The sequence below is a fragment of the Amblyomma maculatum genome, chromosome 7 (genome assembly GCF_055883805.1).
Source record: "Amblyomma maculatum isolate TAMU_Amacu chromosome 7, ASM5588380v1, whole genome shotgun sequence".
Classification (NCBI taxonomy): Eukaryota; Metazoa; Arthropoda; class Arachnida; order Ixodida; family Ixodidae; genus Amblyomma; species Amblyomma maculatum.
The window spans coordinates 45,504,697-45,529,128 of NC_139350.1; the positions used below are offsets into that span (position 1 = coordinate 45,504,697).

Here is a 24,432-nt window from a genome sequence, read left to right on the forward strand (position 1 = left end):
CATGCGTGGCGACGGCCGGAGGAAACGGTCATGAACCGGGCTTTCGCTGGTGGCGCCACTGCGGCGTCATCAAGAAAAGGCACGCGTTACCCCCGCCGGTCGGCACACCGGCAAGGTCCTCGCTGGCGTTCCGAAATTCTCCTCGCACCCCCGACGATCAGGGTAAGAAGGAGTGTGGTTAGAAAAGAAATAAAAAACAGTAAAAAGGCAGGAATGGAGGCAGGGGTGGTGGCGGCACGCGCCTAGGGAAAGGAGAGACGTCCTGTGGTTAAGACGTCGCCCCCCCCCCCGTTCCCCCCCCCCCCACCCTTCTCTCCTTTCACAATGTCAAACCAGTGGCCCGTCGTGAAGAGGGGCGAACACTGATCCTGCCGCTCGGTGGGGAGCGCGGTGGGGGGGGGGGGGGGGGGGGGCCTCTTCTCTCCTTTCACTTGGCGCGCGCCGCCACCTCCCCCGCCCCATCCCTGCCCTTTTCCTATTTTTTTTTTTCTTTTTTAACCACCTTCCTTTTTACCCGGATCGCAACCTCGCCAGCCGCGAGCGCGCCACGACATTGCGCTCACGTCAACAGGGCCTCGCAGGCGTTCCATAATAGTTTAAGCCAAACTGAGCACACGCACGAGCATGATACTGCATCTGAGTGTAGAGAAGACCTCTGCGAAATGATTTTGCATCTCGTAGAGTCGTCTTTAACTCGTCGTTTTACGCAGGAATAAAGACTTCGGGTTGAGCGCGCCACGACATTCCGCTCGCGTCTACAGCGCCTCGCAGGCGTTCCATAATAGTTTAAGCCAAACTGACCACACGCACGAGCATGATACTGCATCTGAGTGTAAAGAAGACCTCTGCGAAATGATTTTGCATCTCGTAGAGTCGTCTTTAACTCGTCGTTTTGCGCAGGAATAAAGACTTCGGGTTGAGCGCGCCACGACATTCCGCTCGCGTCTACAGCGCCTCGCAGGCGTTCCATAATAGTTTAAGCCAAACTGACCACACGCACGAGCATGATACTGCATCTGAGTGTAAAGAAGACCTCTGCGAAATGATTTTGCATCTCGTAGAGTCGTCTATAACTCGTCGTTTTACGCAGGAATAAAGACTTCGTGTTGAGCGCGCCACGACATTCCGCTCGCATCTACAGCGCCTCGCAGGCGTTCCATAATAGTTTAAGCCAAACTGACCACACGCACGAGCATGATACTGCATCTGAGTGTAAAGAAGACCTCTGCGAAATGATTTTGCATCTCGTAGAGTCGTCTATAACTCGTCGTTTTACGCAGGAATAAAGACTTCGGGTTGAGCGCGCCACGACATTCCGCTCGCGTCTACAGCGCCTCGCAGGCGTTCCATAATAGTTTAAGCGATACTGACCACACGCACGAGCATGATACTGCATCTGAGTGTAAAGAAGACCTCTGCGAAATGATTTTGCATCTCGTAGAGTCGTCTTTAACTCGTCGTTTTACGCAGGAATAAAAACTTCGGGTTGAGCGCGCCACGACATTCCGCTCGCGTCTACAGCGCCTCGCAGGCGTTCCATAATAGTTTAAGCCAAACTGACCACACGCACGAGCATGATACTGCATCTGAGTGTAAAGAAGACCTCTGCGAAATGATTTTGCATCTCGTAGAGTCGTCTATAACTCGTCGTTTTACGCAGGAATAAAGACTTCGGGTTGAGCGCGCCACGACATTCCGCTCGCGTCTACAGCGCCTCGCAGGCGTTCCATAATAGTTTAAGCCAAACTGACCACACGCACGAGCATGATACTGCATCTGAGTGTAAAGAAGACCTCTGCGAAATGATTTTGCATCTCGTAGAGTCGTCTTTAACTCGTCGTTTTACGCAGGAATAAAGACTTCGGGTTGAGCGCGCCACGACATTCCGCTCGCGTCTACAGCGCCTCGCAGGCGTTCCATAATAGTTTAAGCCAAACTGACCACACGCACGAGCATGATACTGCATCTGAGTGTAAAGAAGACCTCTGCGAAATGATTTTGCATCTCGTAGAGTCGTCTTTAACTCGTCGTTTTGCGCAGGAATAAAGACTTCGGGTTGAGCGCGCCACGACATTCCGCTCGCGTCTACAGCGCCTCGCAGGCGTTCCATAATAGTTTAAGCCAAACTGACCACACGCACGAGCATGATACTGCATCTGAGTGTAAAGAAGACCTCTGCGAAATGATTTTGCATCTCGTAGAGTCGTCTATAACTCGTCGTTTTACGCAGGAATAAAGACTTCGTGTTGAGCGCGCCACGACATTCCGCTCGCATCTACAGCGCCTCGCAGGCGTTCCATAATAGTTTAAGCCAAACTGACCACACGCACGAGCATGATACTGCATCTGAGTGTAAAGAAGACCTCTGCGAAATGATTTTGCATCTCGTAGAGTCGTCTATAACTCGTCGTTTTACGCAGGAATAAAGACTTCGGGTTGAGCGCGCCACGACATTCCGCTCGCGTCTACAGCGCCTCGCAGGCGTTCCATAATAGTTTAAGCGAAACTGACCACACGCACGAGCATGATACTGCATCTGAGTGTAAAGAAGACCTCTGCGAAATGATTTTGCATCTCGTAGAGTCGTCTATAACTCGTCGTTTTACGCAGGAATAAAGACTTCGGGTTGAGCGCGCCACGACATTCCGCTCGCGTCTACAGCGCCTCGCAGGCGTTCCATAATAGTTTAAGCCAAACTGACCACACGCACGAGCATGATACTGCATCTGAGTGTAAAGAAGACCTCTGCGAAATGATTTTGCATCTCGTAGAGTCGTCTTTAACTCGTCGTTTTACGCAGGAATAAAGACTTCGGGTTGAGCGCGCCACGACATTCCGCTCGCGCGTCTACAGCGCCTCGCAGGCGTTCCATAATAGTTTAAGCCAAACTGACCACACGCACGAGCTTGATACTGCATCTGAGTGTAAAGAAGACCTCTGCGAAATGATTTTGCATCTCGTAGAGTCGTCTTTAACTCGTCGTTTTACGCAGGAATAAAGACTTCGGGTTGAGCGCGCCACGAATTCCGCTCGCGTCTACAGCGCCTCGCAGGCGTTCCATAATAGTTTAAGCCAAACTGACCACACGCACGAGCATGATACTGCATCTGAGTGTAAAGAAGACCTCTGCGAAATGATTTTGCATCTCGTAGAGTCGTCTATAACTCGTCGTTTTACGCAGGAATAAAGACTTCGGGTTGAGCGCGCCACGACATTCCGCTCGCGTCTACAGCGCCTCGCAGGCGTTCCATAATAGTTTAAGCGAAACTGACCACACGCACGAGCATGATACTGCATCTGAGTGTAAAGAAGACCTCTGCGAAATGATTTTGCATCTCGTAGAGTCGTCTTTAACTCGTCGTTTTACGCAGGAATAAAGACTTCGGGTTGAGCGCGCCACGACATTCCGCTCGCGTCTACAGCGCCTCGCAGGCGTTCCATAATAGTTTAAGCCAAACTGACCACACGCACGAGCATGATACTGCATCTGAGTGTAAAGAAGACCTCTGCGAAATGATTTTGCATCTCGTAGAGTCGTCTATAACTCGTCGTTTTACGCAGGAATAAAGACTTCGGGTTGAGCGCGCCACGACATTCCGCTCGCGTCTACAGCGCTTCGCAGGCGTTCCATAATAGTTTAAGCCAAACTGACCACACGCACGAGCATGATACTGCATCTGAGTGTAAAGAAGACCTCTGCGAAATGATTTTGCATCTCGTAGAGTCGTCTATAACTCGTCGTTTTACGCAGGAATAAAGACTTCGGGTTGAGCGCGCCACGACATTCCGCTCGCGTCTACAGCGCCTCGCAGGCGTTCCATAATAGTTTAAGCCAAACTGACCACACGCACGAGCATGATACTGCATCTGAGTGTAAAGAAGACCTCTGCGAAATGATTTTGCATCTCGTAGAGTCGTCTATAACTCGTCGTTTTACGCAGGAATAAAGACTTCGGGTTGAGCGCGCCACGACATTCCGCTCGCGTCTACAGCGCCTCGCAGGCGTTCCATAATAGTTTAAGCCAAACTGACCACACGCACGAGCATGATACTGCATCTGAGTGTAAAGAAGACCTCTGCGAAATGATTTTGCATCTCGTAGAGTCGTCTTTAACTCGTCGTTTTACGCAGGAATAAAGACTTCGGGTTGAGCGCGCCACGACATTCCGCTCGCGTCTACAGCGCCTCGCAGGCGTTCCATAATAGTTTAAGCCAAACTGACCACACGCACGAGCATGATACTGCATCTGAGTGTAAAGAAGACCTCTGCGAAATGATTTTGCATCTCGTAGAGTCGTCTTTAACTCGTCGTTTTGCGCAGGAATAAAGACTTCGGGTTGAGCGCGCCACGACATTCCGCTCGCGTCTACAGCGCCTCGCAGGCGTTCCATAATAGTTTAAGCCAAACTGACCACACGCACGAGCATGATACTGCATCTGAGTGTAAAGAAGACCTCTGCGAAATGATTTTGCATCTCGTAGAGTCGTCTATAACTCGTCGTTTTACGCAGGAATAAAGACTTCGTGTTGAGCGCGCCACGACATTCCGCTCGCATCTACAGCGCCTCGCAGGCGTTCCATAATAGTTTAAGCCAAACTGACCACACGCACGAGCATGATACTGCATCTGAGTGTAAAGAAGACCTCTGCGAAATGATTTTGCATCTCGTAGAGTCGTCTATAACTCGTCGTTTTACGCAGGAATAAAGACTTCGGGTTGAGCGCGCCACGACATTCCGCTCGCGTCTACAGCGCCTCGCAGGCGTTCCATAATAGTTTAAGCGAAACTGACCACACGCACGAGCATGATACTGCATCTGAGTGTAAAGAAGACCTCTGCGAAATGATTTTGCATCTCGTAGAGTCGTCTATAACTCGTCGTTTTACGCAGGAATAAAGACTTCGGGTTGAGCGCGCCACGACATTCCGCTCGCGTCTACAGCGCCTCGCAGGCGTTCCATAATAGTTTAAGCCAAACTGACCACACGCACGAGCATGATACTGCATCTGAGTGTAAAGAAGACCTCTGCGAAATGATTTTGCATCTCGTAGAGTCGTCTTTAACTCGTCGTTTTACGCAGGAATAAAGACTTCGGGTTGAGCGCGCCACGACATTCCGCTCGCGCGTCTACAGCGCCTCGCAGGCGTTCCATAATAGTTTAAGCCAAACTGACCACACGCACGAGCTTGATACTGCATCTGAGTGTAAAGAAGACCTCTGCGAAATGATTTTGCATCTCGTAGAGTCGTCTTTAACTCGTCGTTTTACGCAGGAATAAAGACTTCGGGTTGAGCGCGCCACGAATTCCGCTCGCGTCTACAGCGCCTCGCAGGCGTTCCATAATAGTTTAAGCCAAACTGACCACACGCACGAGCATGATACTGCATCTGAGTGTAAAGAAGACCTCTGCGAAATGATTTTGCATCTCGTAGAGTCGTCTATAACTCGTCGTTTTACGCAGGAATAAAGACTTCGGGTTGAGCGCGCCACGACATTCCGCTCGCGTCTACAGCGCCTCGCAGGCGTTCCATAATAGTTTAAGCGAAACTGACCACACGCACGAGCATGATACTGCATCTGAGTGTAAAGAAGACCTCTGCGAAATGATTTTGCATCTCGTAGAGTCGTCTTTAACTCGTCGTTTTACGCAGGAATAAAGACTTCGGGTTGAGCGCGCCACGACATTCCGCTCGCGTCTACAGCGCCTCGCAGGCGTTCCATAATAGTTTAAGCCAAACTGACCACACGCACGAGCATGATACTGCATCTGAGTGTAAAGAAGACCTCTGCGAAATGATTTTGCATCTCGTAGAGTCGTCTATAACTCGTCGTTTTACGCAGGAATAAAGACTTCGGGTTGAGCGCGCCACGACATTCCGCTCGCGTCTACAGCGCTTCGCAGGCGTTCCATAATAGTTTAAGCCAAACTGACCACACGCACGAGCATGATACTGCATCTGAGTGTAAAAAAGACCTCTGCGAAATGATTTTGCATCTCGTAGAGTCGTCTTTAACTCGTCGTTTTACGCAGGAATAAAGACTTCGGGTTGAGCGCGCCACGACATTCCGCTCGCGTCTACAGCGCCTCGCAGGCGTTCCATAATAGTTTAAGCCAAACTGACCACACGCACGAGCATGATACTGCATCTGAGTGTAAAGAAGACCTCTGCGAAATGATTTTTCATCTCGTAGAGTCGTCTTTAACTCGTCGTTTTGCGCAGGAATAAAGACTTCGGGTTGAGCGCGCCACGACATTCCGCTCGCGTCTACAGCGCCTCGCAAGCGTTCCATAATAGTTTAAGCCAAACTGACCACACGCACGAGCATGATACTGCATCTGAGTGTAAAGAAGACCTCTGCGAAATGATTTTGCATCTCGTAGAGTCGTCTTTAACTCGTCGTTTTGCGCAGGAATAAAGACTTCGGGTTGAGCGCGCCACGACATTCCGCTCGCGTCTACAGCGCCTCGCAGGCGTTCCATAATAGTTTAAGCCAAACTGACCACACGCACGAGCATGATACTGCATCTGTGTGTAAAGAAGACCTCTGCGAAATGATTTTGCATCTCGTAGAGTCGTCTATAACTCGTCGTTTTGCGCAGGAATAAAGACTTCGGGTTGAGCGCGCCACGACATTCCGCTCGCGTCTACAGCGCCTCGCAGGCGTTCCATAATAGTTTAAGCCAAACTGACCACACGCACGAGCATGATACTGCATCTGAGTGTAAAGAAGACCTCTGCGAAATGATTTTGCATCTCGTAGAGTCGTCTTTAACTCGTCGTTTTACGCAGGAATAAAGACTTCGGGTTGAGCGCGCCACGACATTCCGCTCGCGTCTACAGCGCCTCGCAGGCGTTCCATAATAGTTTAAGCCAAACTGACCACACGCACGAGCATGATACTGCATCTGAGTGTAAAGAAGACCTCTGCGAAATGATTTTTCATCTCGTAGAGTCGTCTTTAACTCGTCGTTTTGCGCAGGAATAAAGACTTCGGGTTGAGCGCGCCACGACATTCCGCTCGCGTCTACAGCGCCTCGCAGGCGTTCCATAATAGTTTAAGCCAAACTGACCACACGCACGAGCATGATACTGCATCTGAGTGTAAAGAAGACCTCTGCGAAATGATTTTTCATCTCGTAGAGTCGTCTTTAACTCGTCGTTTTGCGCAGGAATAAAGACTTCGGGTTGAGCGCGCCACGACATTCCGCTCGCGTCTACAGCGCCTCGCAGGCGTTCCATAATAGTTTAAGCCAAACTGACCACACGCACGAGCATGATACTGCATCTGAGTGTAAAGAAGACCTCTGCGAAATGATTTTGCATCTCGTAGAGTCGTCTTTAACTCGTCGTTTTGCGCAGGAATAAAGACTTCGGGTTGAGCGCGCCACGACATTCCGCTCGCGTCTACAGCGCCTCGCAGGCGTTCCATAATAGTTTAAGCCAAACTGACCACACGCACGAGCATGATACTGCATCTGTGTGTAAAGAAGACCTCTGCGAAATGATTTTGCATCTCGTAGAGTCGTCTATAACTCGTCGTTTTGCGCAGGAATAAAGACTTCGGGTTGAGCGCGCCACGACATACAAGCTCAAAGAAAAGAATGTGTCTATTCAAAACGACTATTCGAAAGAAACCGTCAGGAAACGAAAACTTTTATGGGAGAGTGCCAAACCAGAAAGAGACAAGAAAATGAAAGTTAAATTAGGGAGTGATAAGTGGGTCGTGGCGGGCCAAATGTTTTCATGGGATGACATTACAAACACAAGAGCGAAACTGCCATCGCAACGTACACGACAGAATGACTGACACAGTGAGCAGATAAAAAAAAAAAGAATTCAGACTTCTAAACAACGACACTGCGCACATTCTGGCAATTTGTTTCATATCATGCTATGTAACAATTTAAAACAAATAGTAGGAGAAGCTACATGTATTTATGGTTCATCTAATTCCGTTCTTGACTTGACGCGCGCTTGCTCTTCGCTCCGCCCGCCTCAGTTGCAACCGGCAGGTCCTGACATTTCACCCTTTATGGTTTATACAAAGACGCCGTAATAAGCGTCTAAGATTTATCGTGTACGAGGAATAAAATATAGTAAACGCCGCCCACGCGCGCGCGCGCCTTCGTCAGTGCGGCCGAGCGCGGTCGAATAAAGCTGGTGCACTTCAACATTTTTGCCCCTAACTTTTGCACAGAAATAAATTTATCAGGCTATGCAGTGCTCTTTCGAAAGCTGTAAGCAGGTGTAGCGCGACCTGATGGGAGCGCATAGCAAACTGTTGGCTGGAGATTCTGTCAACAGCTTCTGTTTTCGTTTAGACCAAAAGAGGCACCGGCGAAAATTCATGGCGCGGCTCAGAATCATACTAAGGAACAAAATTTACGCATATATTTAAAAGTGCAGTTGTTTAGTGGTGTGCGCTGTTCTAGCTGCGTTAAAAAAAAAATCAGTCGGTTGAAAGACAGAATATGTATATATAGTCCCGGACGCACGTACGTGTATAGCAGAAGTAGACGGTTTAATACATAGATAAACAACTTTTAATGAAGCAAATGGGCATGAACAGTTATGCCTAATTGAAAAGAGCGGCAAACAATGAAAAACATTGTCCTTCAAAGTTATGCATTGTACTACATATTTATCAATTCATCTAAACGTGACCTGCGGCTAGAAAACTCAGTCTCAATCTTCCTGGCCGGTTTGTTCATATAGGGAGCTGGTCTGCAATTGCTGTCTGTCATTTTCTTGGCATAATTGACAAGAAGGATTCTGATAAATTTTTCAGATATCAAAGAAGCGGACCTTATAGGCTGTTGTTAATTCCTTCAGGGCAACTCAGCAGTGGCGATTGCTCAATAGAGCTGAATCAGGATTTGAAGTACTTCAAGAGTATCTGTGTGAGGTAGAGGCAAGAATTTTCTTTTTTTTTTTTTAAAGGTAACATTGTTCAATAGGGCAATAAACTCTGGTTTCGGATAATGCACTCCCCTAGAATTGTTGTCCGCGTAGAAGAGTGTACATGGGGCTGCTTCTTTCGCTAGTTTCAAGAAAGATAGCGCAGCGTCACACCCGAGGTCACTGATTAACTTATCAATGTATCCATCGACGTAAGGTAAACCGGAATATGTGACAGTAATGGGATGACAGAAGATACCACCACAATTCCTTCATTTCCTCGGTTACTGATTGTGGCCGACCAGAAATGATTTCTTCGGCATCGACGTAAACTGCCTTGATTTTGCTCCAAGATGAAACGTCCGTCTTGACAATGTGGTCAAGTGCTGCTGTTACGGCCCTCGCATCTAGCATGTCGTTCTCTCCACACATTAGCCTTACTTTCCCTAAGAGAGCCTCAATGAGGCCACTATTGAGTTTCCTGGTGAGGACGGAGCCGACACCTTTCCCCAAGAGGTATTCTACCACTTGTAGAGTAGACTCGTGATGAACAGCATTTCTTGAAATGTTTCTTCAGTGAAAGTTTCCTTCTTTAACGCTTTAGAAGTTTCTTGGATGCTTTCGATATAGCAAGTGAACTCGTTTGTCGGCTACTCAATCGAGTATCACCAGCTGAATCATTTATTAGCTTCTGTTTACTGCTTCCAGCACAAGTGGCCGGTGTCATAAATATCAAACCATTTGTTTATTGTTTTCATAATAAGAATAATATCATGTAAAATTTCATTAAAACAGCATTTATTTGCAAAATAAAATAATGTTTACATACAACACATTTGCTAATATATAAATGATAATAACATTGAAAACTCAACCTTACATTACTTTGACTGTTCTAGTCAGATTCCAGACGACTGGAAATTAAGCAAGGTTACACCAGTCTTCAAAGCTGGAGATCGCTCCGACCCCTCAAATTATCGACCAATTTCACAAACATGTATCTCTTGTAAACTTTTCGAACATATAATATACTCGCATATCGCATCTCACCTTGACTACAATTGTTTTTTTTTTCCCAATCAGCATGGTTTCAGGACAGGTTTTTCTTGCGAAACTCAACTATTCGAACTTACAACTGATATTCACTTAAATCTAGACGCTTCTTTCCAAACCGATATCATTTACTTAGACTTCGCCAAGGCATTCGATCGCGTTCCTCACCAGCGTCTCTTTTCCAAAATCTCAGGTCTGTCACTTGACCCTCTTGTCTTATCCTGGATCCACTGTTTCTTAACCAACCGTTTGCAATTCACCGTCATCGCCAATCCCGCATCCGAAACTACGAGAGTAATCTCCGGGGTCCCTCAAGGATCGGTTCTTGCTCCGTTACTCTTCCCAATTTTCAACAACGATTTGCCATCTAGTATTTTATCATCTGTCCGTCTCTTTGCGGACGACTGCGTCATTTATCGCCGCATCATCAATAGCAGAGATCAGGAAATATTACAGGATGACCTAACCCGAATTCAGAAGTGGTGTTCCGACTGGCTAATGCAGCTAAATGTCTCGAAATGTATATTCATGCACAATTCACGTAAACGTTCCATTCTTCATTTCTCGTACTCCCTGAGCTCCATAGCGCTCTCTCAAACAAATTCATACAGGTACCTCGGCATCGAAATAACAACCAACCTAACTTGGGCTGACCACATCACCAAACTATGTGCTAGTGCTTCCAAATCACTCGGATTCATGAGCAGATCACTTTCCATGTCCACCGCAGCCACCAGACAACTAGCATATGAAACGTACATTCGTAGATCCTCACCAGACCTACTTGATAGATTCACTCGAAGCCATTCAGAATCGGGCAGCACGCTTCATCACCTCACAGTACAAATCGCAGTTCAGCATCACAGTCTTGAAATCATCTCTCGGTCTCAAATCATTATCTTTCCGCAGGAAAATTTCTATTCTTTGTCTTTTTCACAAACTACTTTAACTTTCCAGCACTTCGAGAAAATCTTCTACGAGCTCCGGTACGATCATCTCGCCGTTTATTTAACTCTTCAAGCTTACAGCGTTTGCACGGCTCCACCAATTCCTTCAATAAATCCTTCCTTCCCAGCGCGATTGAAAACTGGAATAACCTCCCCGAATACATTGTCATTGAGGCTAATCCTTCTAGATTCAGACAGCTCCTAATCGACTATCTCAATGAAAAAAAAATAATCTTCCTGTACCTTATGTCAGCTACCAAGCCCTGCAAACTGACCAGCCGGTTTTACTTCTATAGCTGTTATTTGAATTTGTTTTATAGTTTTGCCACTCTTCCATGACTTATCTGAATTTGTTACTCGTCTTTTTTCACTTTGTTTTACCTGCTGTTTCTATTTTGTGTTTTTATCTCATCTTGTTATTTTCTATAGATATATTTTTTTTCTATACTTCTATATTACTTTTATATTTATGATCATGTATGACTGCTGAACAACCCTGTGCCTCCCCCCCCCCCCTTATGTAATGTCCTGAACAGGACCTTTAAAGGGGTAATAAATGATGATACTAATACCCTATATCATGCAAGCATTATGCAACCTACATTACATTTTTTATGAAATTATTTTCATATTCGGTGCTATATATGGATGGTTTCGAATCTGACGCTGAAAGACGGTTTTGCTGTTGCAGACGAGTTGCTGTAATGTTAGCCTTGAAGAAGCTTCGATGTGATCCCTGCTCATTGTTCTTTTTTTTTTTTTTTTTTGCTATTCTTGTGCAGGCTTGAGGAAATTTCGGATTAAAATGGACAACAATAGCTGCCATGCCGCAATGAATGTAATATGCTTGTCGAACGCTTGCTGAGCAACAGTGTTTCTTATATACTCGGTTCACGTGTGTAGTACGCTGACGACATGCCGCTGCAGCATCTTCCTGCTGAGCCCTTTCATTTCGGGGCTGCACTTACTACGAAACAAACGAGCGACAGCGCGAAACCATGCAAAAGCCACCCGCCGCCACTGAAGCAGATGCGGAGCGAACAGTGAGCAGGTCGCGCCCCTTGCAGCGGCGGAGAGCGTGACTCGAGGAGAAAAGTTCCCATTGTTCCCGCGGCGATTGAGAAGGCCGTAAGAAAGAGCGCGCGCTCTCCCTCGAGACCGGCCGTGGCTCGTGTTGCCGTTAATCTACGTATGTAATATTGTTTGTAGTTGTTTGTTAGTTGTGTATATCACTTTTTTCTCATTTTTTCTTGTTAACATGTGATGACACTATGTAACGTTTTAACAATGTTTTTTATGACTTCTCCCTCCCTATGTAAGGCCCACTTGGGCCTTTAGGATAATAAAATGAAATGAAAATGAAAAATTGTAGCTTAAAGTTCAATTCTTAACCAAGTTAACTTATTAATGGTTATTAACTAAAACCGCTAAGTAGAGCATAGCAGTCGTACGCGGTATAAGCCATCCAATTATGTGCGACTTTATGTTATAACATGAAGCTCAGTTTTAAATCACAGTTAATTCATTAACGACCATTAATTAAGGTCTGCAAGCAATCAAGTGCAATTATACCTGACGTAAACTGTTCGACGATATATGACGACGTTTTATCATAAAGTTTAATTCTTAATCACAGTAAACTAATTAACTTTCGAGTGGTTAGCTGCTGCAATGCTTTTAGTGCAATTATGTTTGGCATAAGCTTTCCATTGATATAACAATACTGGCGCTGTACTCGCAGAATAAAAGGCAGCTTCACAGCTACAGCGTACGAGTCCTGTACATTCTGTGCACGGCGCTCATCACCCACGTAATGCTACACATTAACTGTGACCCCTCTCCCCCCTCCCCCCCTCCGAAATGAAAGACACGTAACGCACCTAATCGGGTAATACGGCCAAATTCTCATTTTACTACACCCGGGTTTTAGATACAGTTAAAACTCGATTAACGAAGTTGAGGGGAGTCGCGAAATATTTCGTTAAATCAGGAACTTCGTTAAATCGCGGAAGGCTTTTCTCAGTCGTTTTATCCGATAAAGTTGATTATTATATGGTGACGCGGGATCGGGAAGTACCGCGACATCATATTTACAAAGCGTAAATGCGCTGAAAATGAAATCGTGTTTTGAAAGGACGTAACAGCCAACATAAACCAAGGACCATGGGAAGCTGTACTGTTACGTCATCTTTCAATGCAATACCAACTTGTTCACTATGCTATGTTGCTACAATGAAATCGCGGTCCGCACAACCACCGACACCGATAGCGCTTATTAAAAGAAGCAACGAAAAGTTTACCTCGGCAAGAGGGGTCCCAGGGGACTAAATTTCTTTCGCAGCAAAGACGTCGGTGATCTTTGCTTGCTTGCGGTTTGTAAACAATATCTGCAGATATTTTTTTTGTGTTTTTTCTCATGTGTTTCGTGAAACCGTCTGAGCAGATTAACGGCTACTCTAATTTGTCTCGGTGTTGGCATGCGGTACTGCTGCCGACACCGGGTCGACGGAGTGGCTTTCTACCGCTGGTGAAATCTCGCCAATTAACATCAATATAACTCGCGTTTCGTACCGCGCAGCTCAAAAGCGGGCCGTAGTTGGTGCATGATGTTACTGTTGGCTCGCAGCCAATACATCCTTGAGTGTTTTGTACAAAATAGACCAAAAATAGACTTTTTCGCCTACATTTCTCAGCAAAAGGATCGTTACATCGGGACGGATAACGAAATTATTTTCGTTATTTCAAGTTACTCAAAGCATGTTCCTAACTTCTGCATCCGAGGCTGCGGCTAAAAGGCAGCACTGCAGCGGAGGCTCAAAAAGAGTACCTTTGCAAGACGAACATGAACCACCTTTACAGGCTGCGAGGTTCGAAACTGGGCTTGGGCTCACCGGGAAGGAGGACGCAGAGGGGTTTACGGAGCTTCTCCGAAACGCACACCCCAAGAAAAGCCGAGCGCCAGGCCGGGGGACGCTTGTATCGATTTTTAGCGGTGGGTGTCCGGAGGTAGGTTTCGAGCGTATGAGGGGAATCGGGATATCTTTGTTAAATCGGGATTTTTGTTAAATCAGGTTTTGACTGTATACAAAGTGCGCCACACGAAAGCTGGGGACCAAGATAGCGGCCCATAAGTCTGGCCGGGCGCCGCGGCGTAACACCTAGGCTCCCTAACCGCGGGTGCATGCCTCCTGCGTTCCTGCACGGTGTCCATATTTATTGCTGGCCGCAAATTCCAAGCGTACTGAAACTATCAGCCTCGCTAAAAAAGGTATTTTATATAACCAGTCAGCACTTTTCAAGCGTCTTACTTTATTGCTAAAAACTACCTGCATGCCATTCTTGACCAATCAAGCCTACACAAAATGACACATAGCGTGGGCGTACAAGCTGCAAACACTGATCAGTGCGATTTCCCTGTAAGGTGGCCACCTCTGTTTTAGAGACGCTTGCCAGTGATGCTATTGAGGAGCACCGCCACAGTGAAGAGGAGCAAGGTACAAGACCCGTTGCAATTCCATATTACCATCAAATTTCCACGGTAGAAAAAGGTATGCGAAGCATACCGCCTTAAGATGGAATTCGCCTCTTGCGTTAGCAGTTGAAACCTCGGTCGCCTTATCTAATTACTTAATGAGTTGAACTATCTTGATAGAAAGTTTTCTCACACACGCCAGTGTGCCAGTGTTCTTACACTTCCATTACTTTGCGAATAGCAGCTTCACTGTAGAGGTGGACCCCATTTATGTCGGCTTTCAAGGTCTCCCTATCGAAAGCAAGTAAAACGAAAATGTGATGCTGGTTCAATTCTGCAGAAATAGCGGAGCTGTTGAACTGGAATTTTTTAACTAAGACAAAGCAGTGTTTAGATTCGTGGAAAGGTACGAAACATCGCTTCACACTCGGTGATAGAGGTCTGCACGGCCCGTGCCTGACCCGCTGTGGAATGGTTTTTTTTTTTTTTTTTTTTTTGTTACCGATTGAGATGGGAGGGTGACATCGAAGTTTAGCCCTCCAGGAGTCCAGGTCGCTCGGACTCATTCGGTTGGTTTAGTTAAAATGGGCTGCTATATGATAGCTTCCGACTTTATGAGAATTTTTGAAGTTTCATTGAACTTTGTTAAGGTCAAGATGACCAGCTGAGATTAAGTACTTATGTGCATGCCGCCAAGGCGAGAGTCGCACCAGAAATCATGTGTCTCGCATATTGTTAAAACGTCTGCTAGGTCCCATCAAGAAGATGATTTCGGGGAACAAAACTACGAGGGTTTGCGTGATACGTACTTTCGAATGCGCAACACAACCTAATCCCGCGCATAGTCATGGCGTGTGTCCTCTTGAATCTGTATGTCAGATTAAAATTGACATGACTGCTTTTAGATTGTGCTTAGTCATTTCTGCGGAAGAAAAGAGGCCTCCTCTCTTCTACAGATTCCCCGTGTCGCTTCTCGTGTGAGCGAGGTGCGTGCTTTCAGATAGCGTCCTGTCCCTTTTTCTGCCTTGTGCCGAACACACACGCATACACCATGTGTATGTTGCTAACACACTAAAAACGAAGCAACGAAAGCCACTACTCGTACTAGGCCGGTAAGATGTTCCATCGGGTGGGGTACAGAGATCCAGAAAGTTGTAGCCTGAACGTTGGTAGCCGAGGCGCGCCTCAACCGCACGCCTGAGAGCTTTGGCTGGCGGCGCTTCGTTTGAAGACCAACTCTGTACTAGGACAGAGCCACACCACATGGGAGGCGACAGATAAAGTACTAAGCAAGCAATTGTGCGCTGAGCTGTGCTCCCTGTTGCAATGCGCAGACGACAGGCTAGACTCCCCCCACAGCGAGGGCAGCGGTCATTAGAAAAGCCGTTAGAAAAAAAAAAAAAAAAAAAAAACTCTTCCGCGCGGCGGGCAGACCACACGCGCTTAGTAACGCCGGTCCACGGCCGGACTCAAGTGACAGCTGTGGCTGTCTTATCAGATCTCCCTGAGGCACCGGGTGGAGACAAGCATGCGCATGACAGCATTGCTCTCAGTCCACTGCCATTCGTTCATTTCCTGCGCTCTCTGCCTAAACGAGGGGTATTCCTCTAACTTACACTCCCCCCCCCCCTCCCCGTCAGAAAAAAAAAAAAAAGACAGCGATCTGCAGGAATGGGTGGGCAAGCTATTCAGTTTGTGACTTCGTGCTGCTGTGTAGCTTTCGGTCGGACAACTAAAATTGTTGACGTTTATGTTCAAATCAACACTTTGGTGGGCTGTTGCAAATTTTATATGCTCAAGAATGTCCGTGCACAATGTGCGCGAATACGTTTCTATTGTGGCTGTGTGTGCCCCAGGATATTTTCGAGAAAGGCGCGGTCCAAGCAAAATGTGTGCACTACGTCATGCAGGTTCGAGGTGAGTTTCATTTTTCTACGGCTTTTGCCTTGATAGCGCAGGCAATCCGGTCTCCGCTTTTTGAATATGCGGATATACTGCCCTGAATGGGACAGGTCAGGAGATGCGAACATAGGTGAACTGATGCAGAGTGTGGATTCGGGCTAGTTGGCGCATGTGTGTTGCTTTTCTGGTCCCGTACAAAGCGCAGCTTTTTTTTTTTTTCATAACTGTACCTAGATTAGGCACGCTCTTTAGGAAGCATAACGAAGCCTTATGCACGGAACGCTGGCCCGTTCACCTTTCCCGCCGTAATGCTCTAGTTAGACGCTGTCCCGTTCTGTTGTCGTGTAACTTCAACAGTAATTGAAAATAAACAAAAAACGGTCTTAGGTGCGGTGGCGTCTGTGATAATCAGAAGCGCAACAGAATTACGTGTTTGACTTTGTGTTTTCTGTTTGTTCCTGGAGGGACGCGACCGGAACAGATCGTTGGTGGCACTTGCGGCGCCATGCCCAAAGAACCGCTTTTTTACGCGGCGTCTGCCAAATTGCCGCGGACAAAAGTGGTATAATCCACGCGAACCGAAACGATTGCATTTTTTCAGTATAAAAATATGTGCCATACAAAATTGCTTGGATAAGATGGAAAGTATGTCAAGGAGGGCTCGTATATCTCAGAAATAACTGCTTCTCTGTCAGAAAAATTTGGCGGGCAGATATCTCGGAAGGCGTGGAGTTTATGCACGGGGGTACATATCTGAAACTGTAGCACACGGCCCCAGGCTTGCATGCTGTGTCCCCTTTCCCTAAAATCGAAGGGAGCGAGAGATTAGGCTTCTGCTGAATAGCGTTTCTCTGTTCCTTAAATTACATTGCATTGTTCTGTTTTTTAGTATGCCGTATAAGCCTCATGCCTTCCGTAAGAGGCTGGATAGAAGTTGTTCGTACCATTTCCATCTTCACGCGGTGTGGACTGTGGAATATTTCGTCGCTCTATCTCCTTCAAACATACGGAGAGCGAATCGGTGGGCAGGTTTGCCCGGTGAACTACGGCAGTAGCTATTTTCCTTCCTTCTCACAATTTCGCCTTTTATTGGTGGCTTAGGGCACTGTCACAATTTTGCTTTGCACTTTTCACAGCCCCTGGTTTCCCGGCGCAGTGCATATCTCATTGTCAGCAGCTGTCGGAACATGTACCAGATGGCTCTTGCCAGTGATTCGCCACAGCATGAACGCAGTCCGCGTCTTAAAGTCCAGTATTATTCTCTCGAAATTCTGATTGTTAAGCATAAATTATCTACGCGGCTTGACACCGCCGACAGCGGATGCAGAGGAGAATTGTTTGCGTCTACTTCGACTCAAGAACATTGTCATAGGTCGAAAATAATGAAAAATAACTACAAGATTAAAGCTGCTGAACATGAGGTTGAGGGTGAGGGGGGAGAGATAAGAATTGAGGATGAGGGTGTGTGAGGACCAGCAGTTTAAGTTGGGATGAGGGCGAGGGCGAGAGAGCGCCAGGAAATGAGTTTTTTTTTTTTGTTTTTTTTTAAATTGAGGGTGACGGTGAGAGAGGCTCGCCGATTGGAAGGTGAGGGCGAGGAGAGCGCCAACAGCCTGGCCACGATGGTATAAAATGCCGGGCCTTCTTTCAGTCGTTCTCTTGCATCTCTCTGGATTTGTTGCGACTGCTCGATATTCATGATGGCTGCCCCCCGTAAGGACCCTAAGTTCTGTGAAATGGGCCAAATCATGGATGACGCAAGGGTCCAGGAAGACTTCGTGAGAGGTTTGGGACTGGCACCCCAGTCGTCAGCGGTGCGACCCCAAGCTTCGACGGCCCCTGTCGGTCGTCCGGCGACGGCGGAGTTTTGGGGAGTGTGTGGCCAGCTGGGTTTCAACAGCGCTCGCCCGACCTGCGACGGACAAGTAGTCACCTTCTATCGGAAGTCGACGAACGGACGACGGGCCCAATTTCGGTGCAATAGATGCCGGAAGCAGCTTTCGCAGCTGCACGGCACCGCTGCACTGCACGGGCCCGCAGCTCTTCAGGCGACCGCTGGCACCTCAGCAAGTTTTTTCGCCAGAAAGGACAGCCTCGGCCGCCCAAATGTCAAGTTGTCGCGATCATATGCCCTTTATATCACCTATTGCATGGCAAAGGACGTTTCAATCACCAGCACCAGGGCTATGGAAGGCAACGACATTTCCAAGCAAACGTGCACCGACTGGTGCAATTACGTTCGCAAAGTCTGCTGCGCCGAGCTCCAGCTGCAGCCGCCGATGGGCGGTCCCGGTGAGGATGTGCAGGTCGATGAGTGCCTCATGCGCGGCAAGAGAAAGTACAACCGCGGCCGCCTTTTGGCAGGCGATAACGTTCCGCCCCACAGGCAGAACAATTACGGTGGCGTCATCGATCGCGGCCCATGGATTTTCGGCATGATATGGGTGGCCACAAAAGAGCTGCGACTCTTCAAGGTCGACCGGCGGGACTCAGCGACACTTGGAGCCATCATCTCCGCAAACGTCCGTCCGGGGACCACCATCCTCAGCGACGAGTGGGCGGCCTACCAGTGTGTGCCGGGATTGGTGGACGGTAACGGGGTAAACATGAACTTGATTCACAAAACTGTGAACCATACACAGTTTTTCGTGAACCCCGTTACCGGCGCGCACACGCAGAATATTGAAAGCGCATGGCAGAAAGTCAAGAACCGGCTGATACGAAGCGGGTGGCGGATGACGGATGGCCTCACGGACTCGCACCTCGCGTGGATGTGGTGGTTGTCGATCAACGGGCGACGGCGTTGCAGCGACCCTTTCCTACGGTTGATCGAGGCCATCGCACGGCACTACCCGATGTGAAGTACGTGCTCTATCTTCAGCTAGCCACTTCTTCCACTGGAACTCTCAAGGTCTTCAATCGGAGGCTCAAAGCTGCTCAGCAGCTTTTTTTTTTCCCGGTCCCTCTTGGGGCCACCAAACGAGCTTTGGCAGAGCAGGCATGACATTTACCATCATGTCTCTGTCACCCCTGTCCCTCTCTCTATACGGAATCACCTTTTTGCTGATCCGATGAATCCGTTTGGCATTACAAACATTCTTCAATGTTGGAACCGACAACTTTACGCTGATTCGCGAACTCAGCTTTGGTAGCCAAATGGCCTAGCTGCTAGCTTTTTTTACCTTTGGTTTCCAACTAAATTATTTTCCGAATTCATATTGCCTATTGGAGCGAAATTTATAGAACGAGTGCCCTCTGCTGTATCCACATGTTCTTCGCAGAGCTGTGCGCGGAGTGGGCGAACCGCCTCGAGCAGGACATGGCAGTTGTTAGATTATAGTAAATGTAGGTAAAGTCGTTCACTTTCGCCCTTGCGAAATTTAATGAAGTCTTTATATCCTTTTTAAGGTAACTCATCTGCCTTTATATTTTTGCATTGAAGTTATTTTGACTTCCCCAAACGCTATTCACCTCTTGGTCTTGCTCTCTTGTGCCAATCGACGCACTCCGAATGCGTAGTTCGCGCTTTCAAAAACTGACCTTTTTTCTGATCCAGTCCTGCGGCCGTCAAGCTAAGCCCGTTTGGCGGGAAGGGTTACCAGGACTACCTAGCATATTTTCTGCAAAAATTTGTTCACAATATTTGAGTGGACTCTGTTTCCGCCTACAGACGAGTGAGCCATCTGTGGAGACACCCTGACTCACCTCCTCCCACTGTTAACCCATTCCAACGCGTTCAGACTACGTGCCCAACGCACCTATCGTTCGTAAGGATCGTAAGCGTAAGAGCAAAAAACGTAACGTGTCTGTTCAGACTACTGCCGTATTGAGCGTAAAATGCGCAACGTACGCAGCCGGCGTGGTCGTAAATGTCGGAGGACCCGCGACTTTTACGACTAGTAGAGATGCGTCTGTTACGACGTGACCAATGAGCATAGCCGTTTCGGTTTTCCCTTTCCGGTCTCTGGGCTTCCGGTCCTCCCAGACTTCGCGCGCTGACGGATAGCAGACGGCACCACTCGACGTTGTGATAGTTCCGACACTGCTAGATTGTTTCGGCTCGCCAGTGTTCGTGTTGTGTTTCTGCCCGCAGCTTAACAATGTGCAGTACAGGAGGAGTGTCTTCACTGTGCAATGATGAGCTGCTCATCGAAGAAGTACGGCAGAGGTCGGTTCTTTATGATCAGCGGCTGAAGTCACACCGTGACAAGCAACTACAAAATGATGCATGGCTGCAAATATCCAGTGCATTGAATCAAACCAGTAAGTGATTTTCGATTTTTCATTTGTGGACAAACTGCAATCAAATTCTCTCTCTCGTCTAGAAAATTGAAGTTATGGCGCAGTGCGAGTGTTGATAATGTTTGCGGTAATGCGCTGTCCGTTTTGTTTCAGTGCACTTTCGCAACCCGTCAGATATACCTGCGTACCATTAATTACCGACATGTTTGCAATAATGTTTTTATGTGGTAGGATAAGGATCCTGTCAAGATGTTTTTCGGGCGTTGTTGGAGCTGTGTCGCTAACACAATGTGAAGCGGCGATTTCTGGTGCAGAGGTGGGCTTGGAAATCTCTCACGAGTGCGTTACTGATTTATAGTTTAAATCATCATGAAATCTAGCACAGAAGTGCTATTCGCTGCATGTGACAACCATCGGTGTAGAGTTGAACCGTACACCGAAACATTCAAGGCTGTCTATGGGAACGGTTCCCAGGAGTGTCTGCATGAGGACCGACTATGCTATCACTTCGTCGCACATAATAAGCCATTACCCTTTTTGATTCGGTTGCCACCCTGCCAAACTCAGACTGGCAGGCCATAATAAACGTTCATATAGCTCACTTCTACGTCGGTGTACATAAACTTTATGCTCGGCTACAAATACGGCAGCAGCCAGCTTCCTTTCAGCGTACGCCGTTTGCAATGTGTTGTTTGCATTGTGTAAACACGTTCTTTTTCTATGCTCAATGCAGCGGCAGTGTTACAGCACCGCTGGAGCTATCTGCGACAGAAGTTCCTTCGACTACGAAAGGTGTATGTAAAGTCTGGAAGTGGCGCAGCGGACGTGGAGAAAGCATGGGTCCTTATGCCAAACCTTATGTTCCTGGTTGACGCTATACAACGCCGAAGGTAAAAGCGAATTATTTGCTTTATTGCTAGTCAGTAGCTGTGGAATTTTGCTGCTAAGCATGGGTTGATAATTTTAGAAGCAGCTGCAGCGGCCATATTTTGACGAAGAAATGCAAGCAGTTACGCTGGGCTGTTGCGCAGGAGGAAAGCATGCTCCCGCTGTTCCTTTTTGGTTTTAGATTCTTTAGTGCTTTGCGACCGGAGGCGTCCAGGCGTTTGTAGGACGTCTTCGTTGACAACAAGTGAGGAAACAGTATTGCCCTGCAGCAAAAGGCCGATGATTAGCAAGGTTGTGGTCGGGCCGCAGAACCGAGCTGGCGTGGACCCACTGGTGTTTGAAAGAAGACCGCCGTAAAAGACGAAAAGTAAACAGCATATCTGCCGAAGGGGGGGAGTTAATGGGACGCGTTTCGCGAACGTTTGTGTCTATTGCGCACCCCGACTCATTGTTTGGATACAGCTGCACGACCTTTTTAGTCGCCGCACCGAAACGTCTCGAAGATCCCTTTCCAACATTCGTAAAGTGGATCTCGTGGGAAGCGCTGCTGAAGGACCGCGCGCCAGAAGTACGTGCGAACGGGGTTGTCGAAAAAAAAAGAAAAAAAAAAGGGATGTACCGACTGAGATAGGATCTTCGCCCCGAAACAAAAAGACTCACCCCGCTATGGGCCAGATGGAAACTCCCCGCGGGCGTCACGCACCGCCTTGCTTCTTTGACCGAATGTTGGGGAACTCTTGTGAGCGGCAGCATCAAACGTTTGCCGGCAGAGTACTGGGGAAGCGTGAGGACAGAAGCTGGCGTGCAAGGCCACTGTCACACTGCCTGCGGTGGACAGGCATGCGCTTGAACCAAATTCGTTCACATTTCTAATTTCTTGCTCTGCTGTAGTTTACATTAGAATTTTTTTTTTTTTGAAGAAAAAAAAAATGTGTACCGTCACAAGTAGTGCTGGAGAATTTGTTTTTCATCGGAGCCTAATTCATTGAAGAGAAAATTTCTAGCATTTATGTTCAGTTGTACTCTAACAAAGGGCGACCAGGAGTGGAATATTTACAAGCTAAAGCCAGCCTGTACATTTGGGCACATTGGCTTGTCAATGTTAATGGGAAGTTTAAAGACAGCCCCATGTGATACAGATTTGCATTGCACTGCCCTCTAATTTTAATAATGCCTGAGTTTGTGTGAATATAGGCATCTAATGTGTTTTTGTTTTTGTCGTTACTGTACGCAGCCTGGCGAGAAGAGACGAACCTACAGCTGCAGTTCCTTTGACTCAGCAGCCACTTGAGCCAGTCAATGACTCAATTGCATCTGTGGAAGGTCTATGCCGCACGTTCTACGTTGACAGCACTCAAGAGGAGACGTCACTTCCTGAGGATATTATGCAAGTATCACCCCTTCCAGAAGCTTCGAGAGAGCCAAGCAATGAGGGAGATAATAGGTCTGCAGCAAATGTACCTTCCTGTTCAGGAGAAACGGCTGCATCGGATAAAAACAAGCGCACAAAAAGAAAGAAGAGCGACTTGGATGAGTTAATGTTGTCAACGCTCCAAGCGAATCGCCATAGGCTGAATGAGCTAAAAACAGCTGCCATGTCAGTAGATGACGACGAACCCTTCTTATTGAGCTTGAAAGGCCTCCTCGGTAAGGTGGATGAGCGTAGAAAAGAGCACCTAGAACTTAAAATCCACAGACTATTGGTTGAGGAAGCATTCAAGCTGAACGATGCAGATGTTTAATGGAGTAGAAGCCCTAAAATTTTGGAATGTATTCTTTTGTTCTGTGTGATGCAATATACTCCGCCTCGGAGGCGGTTTGCAGCACTGTCAAAGACGGGAAACCTGGCTCAATGATGATCATATGCACTTCAAAAGATAATTGTGCAGTTACTGTCGCCTACAGGCATCACTCCCCTCCATTAAATGGCTGGAGCGACAGCAGCAGCCCAATTACCTATTGTAGTGTGCATGATCCTCATTGGGTCAGGCTTCAAACATGTGCTGCAAACAGCTTCTGAGACAGAGTAAAAACCATATGCTGGGCATATTTTTTTTTCTCTTACATATAGAAGTAATAGTTCCCATAGAACCTGGATTAAATGGATGCATTTGTCTTTTTTTTTTTTAAGGTAGGAGGACAACACAAAAATCAAGCACGTCGCCAGATAATGTTTGAAAGTAAAATTGTCGAACACCTGATGCCCCTTCAACTAACTATAACTTATGCTTTATTTTCTGCTTTACATGTTGTTATATCTTATTTGCTATTATCTCACTTGATTTATTTTTGCATCGCTCCCGTAATTTTGGTCATTTTTCCATTGCTTGTTCGTGCTGTATTTTGCTCTTTTTTCCTAGCATATCCCAGAAATGTTCCATATGTTAACTCTACCTCTCGATCTGTACACAATGCCCTCGGGTACTTAAGATCGAAAAAATGAAGTGAAAAGTTTCTGTTTATTATTATGCACCTAAATGACCGAACAATCTTGTTACAAAATATTTATGCAGTGCAAAAGCCCTTTACGAACGAAATAAACATTATCAAAACGACGCTTGTGTTCGCAAAACATTTATTTCATTATTAGTGATACATTATAACTTATGCAATACAGTTACAGCAAAAGAACAGCGCACAATTAAGGCAAATCACGATGTTGTCAAGACATATGTCGCTGAACAGGATGCCACAGAAAAAAAAGCAGCTAACTTGCATTTAAATTTAAACCCATTGCCAGCTCACGGAACCCTCACCATGAAAATAAGCTGCAAAGAAGTCTCTCACTTCAGACGCTTTCTTAGAATAAGCATTAGAGCCTTGTCTAGGTATTTGTGGCAGGGGTTCAGTGCCGTTTCTCCATTCTCCTGGCATGACTGCACCTGCACTGTTTGTAGTATCTCCAAACTGCGGTGGACCGTAGCCACCTGGCAGCCTCCCCTCCTGCATCAGGTAATTGTGCAGGCAACAGCAAGCAGCTGAAACTGCAACCGCATTCTTCGGCAGCAGACTCATGCGGTTCCGGAG

The 24,432-nt window shown here is 47.1% G+C and overlaps 2 protein-coding genes across 2 annotated transcripts; both read left to right on the top strand.

The window, feature by feature from the left end:
- Positions 1–18,554: 18,554 nt before the first annotated feature.
- LOC146183110 (uncharacterized) lies at positions 18,555–19,136 on the top strand. Its single transcript, XM_084608688.1, has one exon. It carries the CDS (start codon positions 18,555–18,557, stop codon positions 19,134–19,136), a length of 582 nt encoding a protein of 193 aa, XP_084464814.1.
- A 1,237-nt stretch (positions 19,137–20,373) lies between these two features.
- Positions 20,374–23,147, top strand: LOC146183111 (uncharacterized). Its single transcript, XM_084608329.1, has 3 exons — positions 20,374–20,538; positions 21,251–21,407; positions 22,640–23,147. Exons 1-3 carry the CDS (start codon positions 20,376–20,378, stop codon positions 23,145–23,147), a joined length of 828 nt encoding a protein of 275 aa, XP_084464455.1. The 5' UTR covers positions 20,374–20,375.
- The last annotated feature ends 1,285 nt before the right edge of the window (positions 23,148–24,432 follow it).